The sequence below is a fragment of the Carcharodon carcharias genome, chromosome 27, assembly GCF_017639515.1.
Source record: "Carcharodon carcharias isolate sCarCar2 chromosome 27, sCarCar2.pri, whole genome shotgun sequence".
Taxonomy (NCBI): Eukaryota; Metazoa; Chordata; class Chondrichthyes; order Lamniformes; family Lamnidae; genus Carcharodon; species Carcharodon carcharias.
Genome location: NC_054493.1, coordinates 13360230 through 13380611, shown reverse-complemented (window position 1 = coordinate 13380611; position 20382 = coordinate 13360230). Strand labels below are relative to the sequence as shown.

At 44.3% G+C, this 20382-nt stretch overlaps 1 protein-coding gene across 1 annotated transcript; it reads right to left on the bottom strand.

The window, feature by feature from the left end:
• Positions 1-10151: 10151 nt before the first annotated feature.
• On the bottom strand, positions 10152-18210 carry LOC121270269 (zinc finger protein 229-like). The gene is made up of 3 exons (XM_041175588.1): positions 18075-18210; positions 15579-17026; positions 10152-10172 (listed from the first exon to the last, which is right to left on the bottom strand). Exons 2-3 carry the CDS (start codon positions 16827-16829, stop codon positions 10152-10154), a joined length of 1272 nt encoding a protein of 423 aa, XP_041031522.1. The 5' UTR covers positions 16830-17026; positions 18075-18210.
• Between the last annotated feature and the right edge of the window lie 2172 nt (positions 18211-20382).

Sequence of the window (20382 nt, the reverse complement as noted above, 5' to 3'; positions counted from 1 at the left end):
CTGTGCTGTTAGGAAAGGGGTTCCAGGATTTTCTTCCAGTGACAGTGATGGAACGGCGATGTAGTCCCAAGTCAGGATGGTGTGTAGCTTGGTGGGGAACTTGAAGATGGTGGCATTCTCATGCATCTTTGTGAACTTGCTGGTGTCTCAGAAGGGTGGATGAGTGAGCAAATCCCTTCTGACATACGGTGCAGGTGAATGGCCTCTCCCCAGTGTGAACTCGCTGATGCTCCAGCTGGTTGGATAATGTAGCAAATCCCTTTCCACACAAGGAGCAGGTGAACGGCCTCACCATTATGAATGCGCTGGTGTGTCAGCAGATTGGTTAACTGAGTGAATCCCTTCCCATACTCGGAGCAAGTGAACGGCCTCTCTCTCCAGTGTGAACTCGCTGGTGTACAGTGAGGTCAGATAATTGCCTGAACCCAGTATGGCACCGAGAGCACCTGAATGGCCTCTCATCAGTGTGAATACGTTGATGGCGCATCAGTTCACCAGAAATTTTATAGCACTTCCCGCAGTCTGGGCATTTGAAAGGTTTCTCATCAGTGTGAACTCACTGGTGAGCCAACAGGTTGCATGGCAGAGTGAATCCCTTCCCACACTCGGAGCAGGTGAACGGTTTCTCCCCAGTGTGACTGCGCTGATGAGATTCCAGCTGAACTGGAAAATTGAATCCTTTCCCACAGTCCCCACATTTACACGGTTTCTCCTCAGTGTGACTGCGCTTGTGTCTCGACAGGTCAGATGATTGGTTGAAGCCTCGTCCACACACAGAACACATGTACGGTTTCTCCCAACAATATTCAGGTTACGATAAATTGGGCAACTCTGTTAGATCCTGAAGTGATGTCAGGTATGAATTTCCTGACTGCCTTCCTTCGCTTCTAATACCCTGTGAAATTGATTTAAAACAGAAAAATAGAAGTTTGTGAGAAACCACAAAAACACAAAGGCAGGTTGTACAATTGAGCTGAATGAATCTGGTAATTTGTGGGGCCGGCACTAGGAAAAAGTGACCATGAAAACTGCTGGATTGTCATAAAAACCCAACTGGTTCACTGATGCATTCGGTCTGGACCTGGGCTCTGGCTTCTAAGAGAGAAGATAAAGAAAGTGAGATGTGGGAGCCTTAGAGGGTGAGGGAGAGAGATTTTATATATCCACAACTTGACCTAAACTTTGACAAAACCTTCCAAACCCTCAACCTGCACTATGTGGAAGGACCAGAGAAGTAGGTGTATGTGAACACCATCAACTGCATAAAAGCAAAATACTGCACATGCTGGAAATCTGAAATAAAAACAGAAAATGTGGGAAAAACTCAGCAGGTCTGGTAGCATCTGTGGAGAGAGAAACAGAGTTAACGTTTTGAGTCCAATATGGATTTGAAACATTAACACTGTTTCTCTCTCCACAGATGCTACCAGACCTGCTGAGTTTTTCCAGCATTAAAGACCATGATGGTCTTTATACCATCAACTGCATGTTCCCCTCCAAGTTGAAACTGACCCAACTTGTCCGTCACCCAGGCCTGGATGAACAGAAATTTCCTCTAGTTAAATTTGAGAAGACCGAAACCATTCTCGTCAGTCCCCACTACAAACTCTATTCCATAGCCACTGACTCCCTGACAAATGTGTGAGGCTGGACAAGACTGGTGACCATCTTGGTGTCATATTTCACCCCAGCTCTGACCACAAAGGCAGGCTGTGAAATTGAACTAAATGAATCTGGTCATTTCTGGGGTCAGCACTTGGAAAAAGTGACCATGAGAATTGCTGGATTGTCAAAAAAACCCAACTGGTTCACTCATGTCCTTTAGGGAAGGGATCCTGCAATCCGATATGGACCTGGACTCTGGCTTCTAAGGGAGAACAGACAGAGTGAGAGGTGGGAGTATCAGGGGGTGAAGGAGAGGGATTTTATACATCTGCCACTTGACAGAACAATCCAAACCCGCAACCTCTACCATCTCAAAGGACCAGAGAAGTAGGTGTATGCGAACACCATTACCTATAAGTTTCCCTCCAAGTTGCAAACTCTCCTAACTTGCCTGACACCCAGTATTAGATGAAAAGAAATTTCTTCCAATTAAATATGAGAAAGACTGAAACCATTGTCTTCAGTCTCCACTACAAACTCTATTCCGTAGCCACTGACTCCATCTCTCTCCCTCACAACTATCAGAGGTTAGACAAGTCTGGTCACAATCTTGGTGTCATACTTCACTCCCAGCTGATCTTCTGATCACAGAAGACTTCCAAATATCACCTCGGTAACCTCACCTGCTTTTCCCCAGTCTCAGCTCATCTGCTTCTGAAACTCTCATCCATTCCTTTCTCATCTCCCACCTTGACTATTCTAATGCACAGATGCTGCCAGAATTGCTGAATTTCTGTTTTAATTTCTAACACACCCCTGGGCAGCCCCCATATCCAACCTCCTGTAAATTGAGATCATCCAGAATTCCGCTGCCCATGGCCTTCTTCACCAAATCTGTAACATTGAATTTACAGTTACAACAGTGATATGTGTCCAAGTCTGTAAAATTGACTTACATTTATAACGGTGATGTATGTCCAAGCCTGTAACATTGACTTACATTTATATAATACCTTTGACGTACGTTGTTTTATGGGAGTTTTACAAGTAACATCTGACACAGACATATAAGGAGGTATTAGGGCAGATAATCAGGAGTTTGTTCAAAGAGATAGGTTTGAAGAAGTGTCTTAAAGGAGGAAAGAAAGGCTCAAGAGGCCAGAATTAGATGAGCGCAGAGATCTCAAGAGTGTCCTTCTGCTCGCTGACTTACACAGCCCCCAGATTCAGCAGCACCTCAATTTTAAAGTTCTCACCCTTGTTTTCAAATTCCTTGACACCTCACCCCTCCCTATTTCTGTCATCTCCTCCAGCCCCACAGCCTTCTGAGATCTCCACGCTCATCTAGTTCTGACCTCTTGAGCATCCCTATTTTCAATTGCTTCAGCATTAGAGACTGTGCCAAGTCATGAGCTCTGGAATTCCCTTCAGAAATCTCTCCACCTCTGTGCTTTTCTTTCCTGCTTTAAGACACTCCTTCAAACCTACCTCTTTGACCAAACTCCTGATTATCTGCCCCAATATCTCCTTATATGTCTCAGTGTCAGATGTTATTTGTAAAACTCCCATTAAACAACATACATCAAAGGTATTATATAAATGTAAGCCAATGTTACAGACTTGGACATACATCACCATTATAAATGTAAGTCACTGTTACAGGCTTGGACACATATCACCGTTATAAATGTAATTCAATGTTACAGACTTTGACACACATCACTATTGCTTCATCACTGGATGAAGATCCTCTCAGTCACAGAATCATAGTGCAGACGAGGCCCTTCGGCCCATCGAGTCTGCACCGAAAAGTGAGAAACACCTGACCTACCTACCCAATCCCATTTACTAGCACTTGGCCCATAGCCTTGAATGTTATGATGTGCCAAGTGCTCATGCAGGTACTTTTTAAAGGATGTGAGGCAACCCACCTCCACCACCCTCCCAGGCAGCGCATTCCAGACCTGTCACCACCCTCTGGGTAAAAAAGTTTTTCTTCACATCCCCCCAAACCTCCTGCCCCTCACCTTGAACTTATGCCCCCTTGTGACTGACTTTTCAACTAAGGGGAACAGCTGCTCCCTATCTACCCTGTCCATGCCCCTCATAATCTTGTACATCTCAATCAGGTCGCCCCTCAGTCTTCTCTGCTCCAACGAAAACAACCCAAGTCTATCCAACCTGCTTCATCCCATCCTTACCGAACAGTTTTGTGGAAGCCCCTTCACCACACGGGCTGCAGCGGTTCAAAAACAAAACCCACCATCAATTTCTCAACTGGGTATTGGCAATATGAGCTGGCCTTGCTACTGACTCCTATAAGCCCGTCATAAATTAAAAGTATCTGCCTGTGTAAAATAGATTAACAGCTCCTACAAGAATCCTTGTTCCGCCCGCTCGCTCTCACCGAGACTGCACTCAACCTGGAGCCCCACCGTGTATGCTCCGTGCAGGCAGGCAGCTTCCGGGGGCGGGGCCTTCCTGCGCCTGCGCGTTACTGCCCTTCTGATCGAGCTCGCGTATTCACTCGCGCGGAGAATCCTGGGTAGCCTCATCCGCCATTATTCAGAATCTGTCCAGTACTTTTGATGCAGTCTGGTGTTTAATCCGAACGGCCCGATACCCTTGATGTTTCTGCCAGTGACAGGTCCGGGTGAGTAGCCGCCATCCTTATAGGGGGCAATGTGAAGCCTGGCGCATGCGCGGCCGCTATCTCTATAGGGGCAGGGCGCATGCGCGGCCATCCTAGGACCAGACGCAGGAAGAAAAGATGTTATGAATTTCTGTCCTGGATTCGGTGAAACTCCTCTGGAAACTCCTTTTACAGGTGGTTAGAACAGGATTCCCAAACGGGAACCTCAAACCAAATATCATGTCATGACCTGACAGTCACTCGATCATCAGGACCTGAATATCAGCGGCCTCTGAATGTGGAAGGTGAAATGTCTGTGGGCAAAGATTTCAAATATTAGAGAGACTGGGAAACTTTTCATGATCTTTTTAGGTTAAATGTGAGACCAATTACATCGATCTCATTGGGTATGTTGAAGAATTTGTTCTATGCAGGCAAATTAACTCGTGTGCTTAAATAAACATACTTGGCAGCTAAAAGAACAAACCGTTGAGCTGTGTTATTCGTGAGAGTTACTAACCCAGTTTTGGGTAAAGTTTTTTTGTGCATGTTGCAGTTCATTTTGATGGCCAATAAGTAGCCATCCAGCCTGATCCCAATTTCCAGATCTTGGTCTGCAGCCTTGTAGGTTAGGTCACTTCAAACGTATATCCGAGTGCCTTATAAATGTTATGAGGTGCTCTGTGTCTACCATCCTTTCAAGCAGTGGGTTGTAGCTTCTCACCACCCTCTGGGTGAAAGAAAAATCCCTCGTATCCACTCTAAACCTCCTACTTCTTTCCCTTCATTATGGACCCCTCAAACAAATCTATCTAGACCCCTCATAATTTTACACGTTTATTTATGTCTCCCCTCAGCCTCCTCTGTTCCAAAGAAAACAATTCCAGCCTATCCATCCTTTCCTTATAACTAAAATTCACCATACTTGGCACATCTTATATCCCCCTCTGTAACTCTCTCCAGTGTGATCACATCCTTCCTGTACTGTACACAGTATTCTAGCTCTGGCATAACAAGTGTTTTATACAGTTCGAGCAGAACTTCCTTGTTCTTATATTCCATGCCTCATTTGAGGTAATTATCCTGTAGGCCTTCTTAATCATCTTAGCTACCTGTCCTGCTACCTTCAGGGATTTGTGGACATGAACTGCAAGATCTTTCTGTTGCTCTACAATTCTTGGCATCCTTCCATTTATCATGTGATCCTTTGCCTTCTCTTCCCTACAACTTTCTTCCTCACCATCAAACACACAACTGTATCATCATCAAACTTCATATTCATATGCCTACAGTTAAGTGTGAACCCAGTAAATAAACCAGGAATAAAGTAAGCAATACTGAGCTCTATGAAACCCCACCGCAAACAGCCTTCCAGTCACAAAAAAACACCCATAAACCATCATTCATCACTTCCTGCCATTGAACCAAATTTGGAATCAACTTGCAACTTGCTCCGGGGTCCCATCAGCTTCTATTTTTCTGCCCAGTCGGTCATGTGGGGCCTTCTCAATGTGGAGAGAATGTTTCCATTTGTGAGAGAATCCAAAACTAGGAGCCAGAAATACAAGATAGTTACTGATAAATCCAATAGGGAAATATGAAGAAATGTGTTTACTCAGAGAATGGTTAGAAAGTGAAACTCACTACCACATGAAGTGGTTGTGGCAAAAAGCTGAGATACTTTCAGAAGGAAACTAGATGAGTGCATGAGAGAAAAAGGAATAGAAAGATGAACTGAAGAACTGAGCTGAGGTGGATGGAATAGAGGGAGAAGAGTGTGGAGTATAAACATCAGCACACACTAGTTGGCCTCTTTCTATTCTGTATTTTCTGTGTAATTCTATGTAAACTCTTTTTACAGGGTATTAGGAGTCAAGGGAAAGTAAAACCAATTTTCGAGATCTGTCAGAGTCAGTCGATTCATCAGAATCTAAATATCATCAGGCCTTGAATGTGGAAGGAAAAATCTTTGTTCTATCTGAGGGAAAAAAATTTCAAACAACAGTGTGACAGGAAAAGACACACACACACCCAGGTGAGGGTGTTCCAGTGAACGGATTGTGGAAAGAGCTTTGACTAGTTACACAGCCTGAGATCCTGTATAAGTGTTGTGTGTGTGGACAAAGCTTCAACTGGTTATCAAACCCGGAGAGACACATGAACACCCACATCCTGGAGAAACCGTGGAAATGTGGGGACTGTGGGAAGGGTTTTCGTTGCCCGTCTGAGCTGGAAACCCATCAGCACGTTCACACCGGGGAGAAGCCGTTCACCTGCTCTGAGTGTGGGAAGGGGTTCATTAAATCATTCAACCTGCAGACACACCAGCGAGTTCACAGCGGGGAGAGGCCATTTGCCTGCCCTGAGCATGGAAAGGGATTCACACGTTTGACCCACCTGCGGACACACCAGAGAGTTCACACTGGGGCGAGGCCATTCACCTGCTCTGATTGTGGGAAGCGATTCATTAAGTCATCAAACCTGCTGACACACCAGAGAGTTCACACTGGCGAGAGGCCATTTGTCTGCTCTGAGTGTGGGAAGGGATTCAGTGATTCATCCAGTCTGCTGACACGCCATCGGGTTCACACTGGAGAGAGGCCATTCACCTGCTCCGAATGTGGGAAGGGATTCACTTGGTCAACCTACCTGCTGACACACCAGAGAGTTCACACTAGGGAGAGGCCATTCATCTGCTCTGTGTGCAGGAAGGGATTCACTATGTTATCCATCATACTGACACACCAGCGAGTTCACAAGTGATCACAGGGGTTGGATTCTGCTGTTGTTGTTGCTTTTAATCACATCCGGGACTGAATCATGTTCATTCTGACACTTGGTGAAGTGGGAGGGTCGGTAAGTTTCTTTCTCCTGGATTGGCCAGTGTGACGACTATGCTTCCAGTGGGCTGATGCTCTTTGAGCCTGGGAGTGCACATTTCCACTGAAAAGGCCTGGAAAAGCTGGTGAAATACTTTTATTTTATCTTGGATAGTAAACAGTATTTTTCCTACCACTATAGGTAGATCTGAAATAAATACATTTGTCTGTGTTCCATTGAGTCTACAGCACAGGCCAGGCCAGTCGGCTCAATTGGTCTATGTCAGTATTTATGCTCCACATGAACCTCCGCCCACCCCTCTTCATCTCTCCCATCAGCATATCCTTGTATTCTTTTCTCCTTCTTGTATGTATCTAGCTTCTCCTTAAATGTGTCACCTCAACCGCTCCCTGTGGTAGTGAGTTCCATATTCCCACCACTCACTGGGTAAAGAGGTTTCCCATCAATTCCCAATTGGATTATTGAACCCCTTCAGAATCTTAAAGACTTCCATCAGGTTACCCTTCAGTCTGTTCTTTTCTCAGGAAAAGCATCCCCAGCCTTTCCTGAGGGTGAAATGCTGTCAGTTCAGGTACTATTCTTGTGAATCTTTGTTGCCCCTTCTCCAGTGCCTCTATTTCCTTTTACTAAATGGAGATCACAAATGTTGCCAGTCCTCCAGTGTAGTCTAACCATGGTTCTAAACAACTTGAAAATAACTTCACTGCTTTTCAATTCTATTCCTCTGGAAAGGAACCTTACATATGGGCCCCACACTTTAGGAAATATGTGAAGTTCTGAGAGAGGGTACAGACGAGAACAGCATCAGGAATTATGAAAAGTCATTGGCAACCAGGATTAAGGAAAATCCCAAGGCCTTTTATACATACGTAAAAAGCAAAAGGGTAGAGGTGGACAGAGGTGGGAATCTGTGTGTGGAGCCAGAAGAAATGGGAGAGATACTAAATGAGTACTTCTCCTCAGTATTCACCAAAGAGAAGGACTTAATGGTCGATTTGTCTAGGGAAGAGTGTGTAGGTAGCCTGGATCATGTTGTGATCAAAAAACAGGTGTTAGGCATCTTGAAAAATATTAAGGTGGATAAGTCCCCAGGGCCAGATGGGATCTACCCCAGAGTACTGAGGGAGGCAATGGAGGAGATTGCTGGGGCCTTGACAGAAATCTTTGTATCCTCACTGGCTATGGGTGAGGTCCCAGAGGACTGGCGAATGGCCAATATTGTTCCATTGTTTAAGAAGGGTAGCAGGGATAATTCAGGAAATTACAGGCTGGCGAGCCTTATGTCAGTGGTAGGGAAATTATTGGAGAAGATTCTTCATGACAGGATTTACTACCATTTGGAAGCAAATGGGTGTATTAGAGAGAGGCAGCATGGTTTTGTGAAGGGGAGGTCGTGTCTCACTAACTTGATCGAGTTTCTCGAGGAAGTGACAAAGATGATCGATGATGGAAAGGCAGTGGATGTTATCTACATGGATTTCAGTAAGGCCTTTGACAAGCTCCATCATGGCAGGTTGCTACAGAAGGTAAAGTCGCACGGGATCAGAGGTGAGCTGGCAAGAATTGGCTTGGTCATAGAAGACAGAGAGTAGCAGTGGAAGGGTGCTTTTCTGAATGGAGAGCTGTGACTAGCAGGGATCAGTGCTGGGACCTTTGCTGTTTGTAGTATACATAAATGATTTGGAGGAAAATGTAACTGGGCTAATTAGTAAGTTTGCAGATGACATTAAGGTTGGAGGAATTGCAGATAGTGAAGAGGATTGTCAAACAATACAACGGGATATAGATCGGTTGGAGACTTGGGCGGAGAAATGGCAGATGGAGTTTAATCCAGACAAATGCAAGGTAATGCATTTTGGAAGGTCTAATACAGGTAGGAATTATACAGTAAATGGCAGAACTCTTAAGTTGCATCGACGGGCAGAGGGATCTGGGTGTACAGGTCCACAGGTCACTGAAAGTGGCAACGCAGGTGGATAAGGTAGTCAGGATGGCATATGGCATGCTTGCCTTCATTGGCACAGGTATTGAGTATAAAAGCTGGGAAGTCATGCTGCAGCTGTATAGAACCTTGGTTAGGCCACACTTGGAATATTGCATGCAATTCTGGTCGCCACATTACTAGAAGGATATGGAGGCATTGGAGAGGGTGCAGAGGACTTTTACCAGGATGCTGCCTGGTCTGGATGTTATTAGCTATGAGGAGAGGTTGGAGAAACTCGGATTGTTCTCACTAGAGTGACAGAGATTGAGGGACGACTTGATAGAAGTTTACAAATTTATGAGTGGCATGGACAGAGCAGATAGTCAGAAGCTTTTTCCAGGGTGGAAGAGTCAATTACCAGGGGACATAGATTTAAGGTGAGAGGAGAAAACTTTAGAGGAGATGTGCGGGGCAAGTTTTTTACGCAGAGGGTAGTAAGTGTCTGGAATTCGCTGCCAGAGGAGGTGGTGGAAGCAGGTAAGATAGTGGTGTTTAAGAGGCAGCTTGACAAATACATGAATAGGATGGGAATAGAGGGATACGGACCCCAGAAGTGCAAAATGTTTTAGTTGATGGGCAATATGATTGGCGCAGGCTTGGAGGGCTGAAGGGCCTGTTCCTGTGCTGTCCTTTTCTTTGTTCTTTGTTCTTTGAATGAGGGACTTCAGTTAGTTGGAGAGTCTGGAGCAGCTGAAATTTCTCTCTTTAGATTGTAGAGTCACTCTGGCAGAGGAGGCCATTCAGCCTGTCGAGTCCATGCTGACTCTCTGCAGAGCAATCCAATCAGTCCCATTGCCCCATTCTATCCCTGTCCCTGTCGCCCTGAAAGTTTATTTCCCTCAAGTGTCCATCCAATTTCCTTTTGAAATCGTTCATCGTCTCCATTTTCACCACCCTCATCGGCAGAGAGTTCCAGGTCATTCTCACTCGCTGTGTAAAAATATTCTTTCTCTCATCCCCCTGCATCTCCTCCCTAAAAGCTTAAATCTGTGTCCCCTCATCCTTGCACCATCAGCTAATGGGAACAGTTTTTCTTTGTCCACCTTATGTAAACCTGTCATAATCCTGAATGACTTTACCAAATCTCCTTTACTCCAAGGACATCAATGCCTAAAATGAAACAAACCGAATACATTAATACCTGAAACCAAATGGGAATGTTTAATTTCTGTTTTAAAGATATTGTGAAAATGTTGTGCTGGATACTAAAGGAATTGGAATAACTCACTTGGGTGTAGTTCATTGGAATATATCAATCTGGTATCTACGTCCATTCTAGTGGAAGTCAAGAAAGTGTCAATGAGATGAACAAGTTGATAGTTTTCTCTTGGAAACATTTGTATCCTTTGCTTACGATTTTTTTTAAAAGAAACCCACATTTGATAGCCTGGCTATCGGAAATATCAGGACCATATGGGGGAGATAGGCAAAGATCTCGAGAGTGACACCCACTTTCATCTTTTATTAAGACCACCTGAAAGTTAAGAATATGTGGCATGAAATTGGAATACCCATGTGAGTGTGCAGATGTATTCTGTTACATGTGAAGCAACTGACATGTAAATTCATGGTGAAATGCTCAGAAGAATGGGTCCCAAACATCCACAGCTACTTAACAGACAGCACGACATGAAATGGTTAATCTGGCCAGGGGAATGAGACAATATTTTGACATCATCAAAGTATTGACACATACTCCACAGAGAAACTGACTTTAAAACAATCAGGATAGGATTAAACACACTGGTCATTTGGATTGGGACAGTCGAGGGCTTGGAAGAAATAATACTCAGCAAGAACTGTCCTCAAGTTGGATAGGGGTAAATAGAGAGCTGGAGAATCTTCTATGTCCAAGCTTGATCTGTTGTTTGAAGCAGATATCCTGATGTAGTAGTAACCTAGAAGTCATGGCACTCCCTCAGGAGAGGAAATGATTGAAGAGGTATTACCCAGTCGGGGCCACAACAGAATTGGAAAATAACAGAGTGAAATTGAGTGAGGAGCTGGAGAGAGAGCACTCCTCCCCCTCAAGGTGTGGACTGTAAGAATCCTGGGGGATCCCTACTTGGGGTTTTCTTGCTAATTAGCAAACAGTACATTAAATTCTATGACTGGCTGTGCATTTATTTTTAATTTTGTTGTTACACTTCTCCTGTTTTTATTCCTGTTGAGATTACGCTTTGGGTAAGGATGGTTGGCAGGTGACAGGATGGGAAATTGTGGTTCAGGTCTTCATTGACCAAATGCTTTATTGATCTGAAAGGTTTCAAAGGGGCCAAACTTCAGCAGAAATCTAGCAGTGCTGAGAACAGATGACTTGCTATGTGGGAACAGGGAGATGAACAGCTCCCAGAGGACAGAGAAAACAAGAGTGCCTTGAATCCTAGACAACATCGGGGTGTCAAGGCCATCATGTTTTCACTGCTTAGCCTGGGGAGGCTGACTCCCTGTACAGGGGATAGAGTGTGGGGAAATCAACTGTTTGAGAGTTTGACGTGACTTGGATGGGTACAGATGGATCAATGACACGTTTTATAATTGGTCCATTCAAATATTAGCTTGGCAATGATTGGGTTAAATCAGTCCCCGTAGACTTTGCGAATGAAAAAGGAATAAGAAGGGATTCTCCAAGAACAGATATTTGTTGAGGTTTTACATATTGCATTGACTGGTGCCATGGCGTCTGGGACAGACCAGGGAGCATTTACGTGGAGATGGTGCTTCTACCCAGAGTGTAATGGTAATGCCGCTGCACTTTGATACGACTGCTCAGACAGGAGCAAGTGTCATTTATACTGAATAAAATCTAACCACTGTCACCAATAAGGGTTATCACTGTGAATCATTTCAGAGTTTGGGAAAGGGGGATAAAGAGTAAATTAACTCCCTGAACCCCATTTTCTAACATCGCTGTGTCAAAAATAAAATCTCATCCCCCTTCTCTGGCTCCTTTGCCAATTACCTTCGAGGGACTCACTTGCTGTTAAAGAGCCTGCCAACCACCCTCACCCACTTTCTCTAAAATGCATGAATATAATCATGAAAGGTCCAGAAAAATCAAATATTTTTACTGATAAAAGTTCATTAATGAAACAGATTTTTTTTAAATTAAGTTACTTGAGGATCAAATACAACCAGAGTAAAAGGATTTGTGCAATGTTCTGGATCCAAATGGTTTCTCTTTAGCTCCTCTGTCCCCTGTTCCCGTGACTCCCCGCCTTGGAAACAGGGGCACTGAACCCCGGGGGTTACGTCACCACCAGCCCTGGTTGCCCCTCACCCCTTCCCCAATTGGAGGCCCATTTCCCAGTCAGCCTTCCAGCATCTTCCTATGAGTCGACACCCACGGCAGTTTCTTAACTGGGACGCAGGCCCCGTTATTCTCGGCTAAATTCAGCTCTCAGCTCCGTCGCCTGGCTGTCATGGACATGAGCAATAGAGACAGAAAGATGCCGGAGACTTAAATGGGAACTCCAGACTTGTGGAAGTAGAAACTTGAGGGAGTGTTGGACTGTTGAAGCTGCTCTCTTGTGGATGAGATGCCAATGCTGGGGCCTGTCTGCCCCTTTGGGTGGACTTGGAAGTTCCCATGGGCACAGTTTCAGAGAAGAGCAGGGTCTACCGTGTTTCCTAAATTACAACAGTGACTACGCTTCAAAAAGTACTTCCTTGGCTGTAAAGCACTATGGGTTGTATTGTGATAGTGAACGGCCCTTACATGTGCAAGTTTTTAAATTCAAGTTTTGTTACCTGATCTTGTGATCTGTAACTTAACCGATTTCAGACACCCCCAACTTGCCAATTAATGAATTCACTTTGGTTTGGACAAGAATTTCACTCATAAAGGCAAAGGCAGAATTCTTTGGATAGTAAGTTTAAAAAGAGGTTTATTAAAAGAAAAAGGTTTACTTCACAACTTTAAGACATTGAATTTCACAATTTCATGCGGGTGATCAGTCTTTAGTACAGGGAATAGGGCCCTCTCCAGCTCCTTCTTTGTCAGTAATTCCCTTGGAACTCGGCCTCGGGAATCTTCAGTACTCGGCTAGCAAAGAAGAACTTCAGAACCTCTACTTTTATGCCCAAAGTGACCATTTCCTCATGTCAGAGTGGGGCTTGTAACATGACAATTGGTTAACTTAATTGGATCTCAAATTACTTACACCACCTTCTCTCATTATCTTAGACAGCAATACAATAGAACTGTTTCATACTATCCTTTTATCCGATTCCATACAAGCCCTTATACAGTTTCAAATGTTGAGGCTAATCAGGGTTTGAAGGTCTCTCTTGCCAGTACATTTATCTTCATTGTACATTCTTTACATACACAGCAATTAAGGTTTTACATTTTTACAGCAAATAAAACTCAGTCTTTTACTATAACGACTGATTCAGAATTGATTTATTAATTGTAACTCAATTAAGGCCAACTACTTATTCAATCAACTGTTACTGACTGATACCTAAATAACCCAGTAATGTTTAATTAATAGATTTGGTTAATACAAGATAGACTGGTTCAAAAAGACAGTTTGTGGAAGACAATAGCTTTCTTACTAATCTTGATCGGATTGAACAATGAGCCTGATTCTTGAGCTGGACTTTGGCAGAATCTAATGTCCAGTAGCTTATCAAAATTAGAAAAGCATTTCTTTGTTTAAACAATTTCCATTCGGCCTGCAGTTTCTGGAAACATTTATGTTAATACAGTCTTTATGATAAAAATAAAGATCCAGCCATATGTTAGAGTTTAAAATGGTTTCCTTGACCTTTTTATTTATAACATGAATATAGTATGAAAGTGATTGATTTTTAACACTAAATATGACCACCGAGGCCTACCTACACTCATACATTACAACAGTGACTACACTTCAAAAGTACTTCATTGGCTGTAAAACGCTTTAGGAGTTCCTGTGGTCCTGAGAGATGCTATAGGAATGTAGTTTTTTCTAATTATCCACAAATTTGGATATGTTACACTTGGTCCCATCATCAACATCATTGATCAGGATTGAATCTTAATTTTGTGTAATAGCCATGTCTTTGACACCATTTTAAATGCTCTATAAAAATCCAAACACATTATATCCTGAATTAGGTGTTTTAAAGCACAGGGAGTTACTGTGATTTGGAATGCACTGCCTGAAAATGGTGCAGAAAGCAGATTGGACTCTATCTTTCAAAAAGGAATTCGACAGATTCTTGAAAGTTAAAGAAAATTGCAGGGCTCTGCGATTAACTGGCTAGTTTCTCAAATATCTGGCATGAACAGGATGAACCAAATGGCCTCCTTCTGTGCTCTATGGGCCTTGTGTACATTTAACATGAGTAGTGATGACCTGGACCCCACTTGCCATGAGTGTGCTAGAAGCTGAGATGATAGAATAATTTCAAAAGGAAATGGGATGAGCACTTGAGGCAAATAAACCTACAAGGATCTGAGAATGGAACAGGCAATGTGACTGACTGGTTTTTCTCTACAGATTGCTGGCATGGACTCAGTGGGCTGAATGGCCCTATTCCCTATACTGAAGACTCAATGATCTAAAGAGAGGGATTTCAGCTGCTGGAGTCTCTCCAACTAACTCAAATCGCTCATCCCTGGTGCCATTCACATCAACCCTCTGTCCAGCCTTTCGAAGAACTTCACAAGTTTCCTTTAATGTAGAATCATGTGTAGGATTCCGTTCTAGAGGGATAGAATTGAAAAGCAGGGAGGTTATGTTCAACTTGTTTAGAACAGTGGTTAGATTACACTGGGAGGACTGTCAACATTTGTGATCTCCATTTAGAAAACATAAACAGTGGCACTGGAGAAGGTGCAACAAAGATTCACAAGAGCAATACCAGAACTGAGAGCATTTAACCCTCAGGAAAGGCTGTGGCTGCTTTTCTCTGGAAAAGAGAAGACTGAAGGGTGACCTGATGGAAGTCCTTAAGATTCTGAAGAAGTTCAATAATCCAATAGAGATTTCTCGAGAAACCTTTTTACCCAGTGAATGATGAGAATGTGGAACTCAATTCCACAGCCATTGGTTGAGGGGAACAGCATAAATACATCTCAGGTGAAGCTAGATACAAACACAAGGGAGAAAGGAATAGAAGGATATGCTGATGAGGGAGATGATGAGGGGTGGGTGGAGGTCTATGTGGAACATAAATGCTGACATAGACCAGTTGAGCTGACTGGCCTGGCCCCATGCTGTAGATCCAATGGAACAGATGTATTTATTTCAGATCTACCTGTAGTGGTAGAAAAAACACTATTCACCATCCAGGATAAATGTAATTCACCAGCTTTTGTGGATGATTTCAGTAGAAACATGCACTCCCAGGCTAAAAGAACGTCCACCCACTGGAAGCAAAGTCATGAGACTGGCCAGCCCAGCAGAAAGAAACCCACTGACCCCCCCCCACCCCACTTCACCAGCTGTCAGAATGAACATGATTCAGTCCTGGATGTGATTAACAGCAGCAATAACAGCAGAATCCCTGTAATCACCTGTGAACTCGCTGGTGTGTCTGTAGGTGAGATGACTGAGTGAATCCCTTCCCACACACGGTGCAGGTGAACGGCCTCTCCCCAGTGTGAACTCGCAGATGTGTTCGCAAGTTGAATGAATTAGTGAATCCCTTCCCACACTCAGGGCAGATGAATGGCCTCTCTCCAGTGTGAACTTGCTGGTGTGTCAGCAGGTGTGATGACCGTCGGAATCCCTTCCCACACTCAGAGCAGGTGAACGGTCTCTCCCCAGTGTGAACTCGCAGGTGTGTATGCAGGGTGGATGAATCACTGAATCCCTTCCCACACTCAGAGCAGGTGAACGGCCTCTCCCCGGTGTGAACTCGCTGGTGTATCCGAAGGCTGGATGACGTTCTAAACCTCTTTATGCAGTAAGAGCAGCTGAATGGCTTCTCCTCAGTGTGAATGCGCTGGTGCACTCTCAGATCTGCAGCGATTTTGAAGCTACTTCCACAATCAGAGCATTTAAAGGGTCTCTCATTGGTGTGAGTGACATGATGTGCCAGCAGGCTGGATGACTGAGTGAATCGCTTCCCACACATGGTGCAGATGAATGGCCTCTCCCCAGTGTGAACTCGCAGGTGGGTCCGTAGGGCGGATGAATGAGTGAATCCCTTCCCACACTCAGAACAGCTGAATGGCCTCTCCCCGGTGTGAACCCGCTGGTGTGTCTGCAAGTTGAATGAATTACTGAATCCCTTCCCACACTCAGAACAGATGAATAGACTCTCCCCGGTGTGAACACGCTGGTGCATCAGCAGGTTGGATGACCGAGTAAACCCTTTCCCACATTCAGAGCAGGTGAATGGTCTCTCCCCAGTGTGAACTCGCTGATGCTTCCGCAAGGTGGATGAATCACTGAATCCCTTCCCACACTCAGAGCAGGAGAATGGCCTTTCCCCGGTGTGAACTCGCTTGTGTGTCAGGAGGTTGGATGAATGAGTGAATCCCTTCCCACACTCACAGCAGGTGAATGGCCTCTCCCCAGTGTGACTGCGTCGATGAATCTCCACCTTAGATAGGGTTCTGAATCCCTTCCCACAGTCAGGGCAGGTGAATGGTCTCTCGCCGGTGTGAACACCTTCATGTTTCAATAAGTTGGATGAATTACTGAATCCCTTCCCACACTCAGAGCAGGTGAATGGCCTCTCCCCAGTGTGACTGCGTCGATGAATCTCTAGCTCTGATGGGGATCTGAATCCCTTCTCACAGTCTCCACATTTCCATGGTTTCTCCATGGTGCCAGTGCCCTTGTATCTTTCCAGGTTCAACAATCAGTTGAAGCCCCGTCCTCACACAGAACACGTGTACAGTCTCTCCCCACTGTGAAGGGTGTGATGTTTTTTCAGGCCCCAATAAATCAAGCGACTCTGTCAGATCTTGATGTGATGTTTGGTTTGAGCTTTCTGTCTGCAAAATCTCCCCTTCTAAAACCCTGTAAAGGGAGTTTACAAAATTCATCAATGTAAAATAAAAACAAAATGCTGGAAAAACTCAATGTCTGAGAGCATCTGTGGAGAGAGAAACAGAGTTAATCTTTCAAGTCCATATGACTCATACGGACTTGAAATGTTAACTCTGATCTCTCAGGTGCTGTCAGACTTGCTAAGTTTTTTCAGAATTTTCCATTTTTATTTCAGATTTCCAGCATCCACAGTACTTTGCTTTTATAAGATTCATCACTGTCAGGACAGAAGTTCAAAAAAGACAATTCTAGTTTCTATGGGTCATTCTTTCCCCTCATTCCCCAAAAGTAACTCTATTCTCTCTTTGTTGTACATAATAGTCACCATAACCATTCTTCCGAAGCAGTGATTCATGCTGATCGACAGGTCCATGGTCATAGCTTCATGTTCTGGACACAGGGACCTGAAAATGTTTATATGTGTGATAGACATGCATGAAACTAGATGAAAAATGTGTGATATGCAGTACTTCTTAATTAGAGATACAGTGGAAGGGGGATGTGAGGAAGAACTTTATGTCGGCACTGAGTGGTCTTAATCTGCATCTCTGTCTATAAGGATGGTCGAAGTAGAGATGAATTATTTCAGAATGAAACTGGATGGGCAATTGAAGGAAATAAACTTACACAGGAACAGGGATATAGAGGGGGAATGGGATTGCCTGGATTGCTCTACAGAGAGTTGACATGGACTCGAGTTGCTGAATGATCTCCTTCTGTGTCATGATAAGTCTATGATTGTAAATATATACAGTAACATTTTAAAACAAGTAGAAATAACTATAAATATATTTATTGCAGAACCATAAATAATATTTCTAATATGTACCTTATAACAGCAATAGACTTATCTCTGGCCTATACTAATTTACCGTCCCCTTAAATGTCAGCCATCCCCTTGAAATGTGAACATTTGGAAGGAGGCCGTCCTCTTACGCAGGCAAATAAATGTGTCAAGCTGAGAGAGCAAAAGATGTCAATGTCTTTAAGAGAAAGAAACAGAGAGACCTGGGCCAACCTTTCCAGAGTCTGCACCCTCCTTAGATTCACTTCCTTTCCCTTCAGTTCCTGCAAGTCAACAATTTAAACTCAGAATTAGAAAAGCGGGTGGAAAGAAAGTGTTTTACTCACAGATGTGGAACAGAGGAGGCAGGTTAAGTGGGTGAGAAGGTAATTGTCTTCCGCTTCAGACAATGGGGGGGGGGGGGGGGGGGGGGGGGGCCGTTAGCACAAAACCCGCCCTCTAATTGGTTGGAACATCAGCGCCGTTCCGTTCCTCCGTTATTCCTATTGGTCAATCCCTCGTATGAAGCCAATGAGGAAGCGGAACCCGAGCCCACCTGGGGGCGGGAGAAACTTTGACCTCTAGACGCACTGAGCTATTGTCCAATCCGCAATATTCTGCTTGTCACCAGCCGTATTGCTCCCAATGGGAGACTGAGTACTGGGAACGCCCCATGAGTCATTGTGAAGTCAACAATGAATACTGCCTGAATCATCCAATAGGAATCATCCTGCTCCGTGGTGACGTCCTCGGGTTCCAATCCGCGCCAGACTCGCAGACACTGGAGCCCCGCCCCCACCCATTGTTCTCCCTCTCTCGTGCCAATGGCTTCGGCCAATGGGGAGCTCTGGAGGACCAGAAGGACATTAATCCTCCAGCCAATCAGAAGGTGGGCTTTGTGGCAATGAAGATGGAGATTCACAGAGATTAAATCTGTGTCCAAGATCTGTGAGTAAAAGAGTTTGTTTGTGTTGAAGAGAAAGAGAAGAGAAACAGGCAGGGTTTGGGAGGCTGATAAAAACAAAAAAACTGCGGATGCTGGAAATCCAAAACAAAAACAGAATTACCTGGAAAAACTCAGCAGGTCTGGCAGCACCGGCGGAGAAGAGTTGACGTTTCGGGGTCATGAGGACTCGAAACGTCAACTCTTTTCTTCTCCGCCGGTGCTGCCAGACCTGCTGAGTTTTTCCAGGTAATTCTGTTTTTGTTTGGGAGGCTGAGGTTTTCAGGAGAAAAGGGAACATTTCAGTAATAGAGCAGTGAAGCTGTGAGTGAAGCGCAGAATTGTTGTGGAGGACATTCGGCCCATCGTGTCTGCACCGGCTCTCTGAGCATTTTAAATTCGTGCCTATCTCCTGCCTTTCCCCCGTAACCCTGCAGATTGTTTCTGTTTAGATAATCATCCAATGCCTCAATTGAACCTGCCTCCACACACTTCCAGGCAGTGCATTCCAAAGCCTAACTACTCGCTGTGTGAAAAAGTTTTTTCTCACCTCGCATTTGCTTCTTTTGTAAAAAATCTTCTCACCTCGCATTTGCTTCTTTTGCAAAACACTTTAAAACTGTGCACTCTGGTTCTTGACCCTTTTACGAGCGGGAGCACTTTCTCCCTATCTATCCTGTCCAGGCCCCTCCTGATTTTGAAGACTTCTGTCAAGTCTCCTCTGACCCTTCTCCTCTCCAAGGAAAACAGTCCCAACTTCTCCAATCTTTCCTCATAACTGAGGTGTCTCATCCCTGGAATCATTCTTGTAAACACCTTCTGCACTCTCTCCAATGCGTTCACATCCTTCCTATAGTGTAGTGCCCAGAACTGCACACAGTACTCCAGCTGAGGTCTAACCAGTGTCTTATATAAGCTCAACATAACCTCCCTGCTCTTGTACTCTATGCCCCTGTTAATGATGCCTAGGATACTGTATGCTTTAGAAACAGTTCTCGCTACCTGTCCTGCCACCTTTAATGATTTATGTTCTTATACACCCAGGTCTCTCTACTCCACACTCTTTAGAATGGAATCCTTTGTTTTATAGTCTGTCCATGTTCTTTGTACCAAAGTGTGTCACCTCACACTTCTCTGCATTGAACTTCATCTGCCAGATATGTCCAGTGTTGTTATCTGCTACACAGATATATTACTTATGGTTCTGTAGTCAAGCACATTTATTATTATTTCTAGTGTCGTGATATAGTACTGTAGCTACGCTATATATTTCCAGTCATAGAGTCATTACGGCATAGTAGGAGTCCATTCGGCAACCTGAGTCCATGCCGACTGTCTGAAGAGCAACCCAGTCAGTCCCATTCCCCTCTTTATACGTCCATAACCTTGCAAGTTTATTTCCTTCAAGCGCCCATCCAATTTCATTTTGAAATCATCAATGATTTCCTCTTCCACCATCCTCATATGGTGTATGTTCCAGTTTATGATCACTTGCTGTCCAAATGAAGTTCTTCCTCACATCCCCCATTTATCTCTAATCAAGTAATATAGTACTATACATAGGTGAACAGCCTGCATGAAGATTTTCAGGGTTCTGTG

Excerpts from the sequence above, each read along its gene's own strand:
- LOC121270269 (XM_041175588.1), bottom strand. The coding sequence starts at position 16,829 with ATGGAGAAACCATGGAAATGTGGAGACTGTGAGAAGGGATTCAGATCC. Across the intron at positions 10,173-15,578 it reads ACCTACAGACACACCAGCGA|GCATTGATGTCCTTGGAGTA; the intron begins GTTCACAGGTGA and ends GTTTCATTTTAG.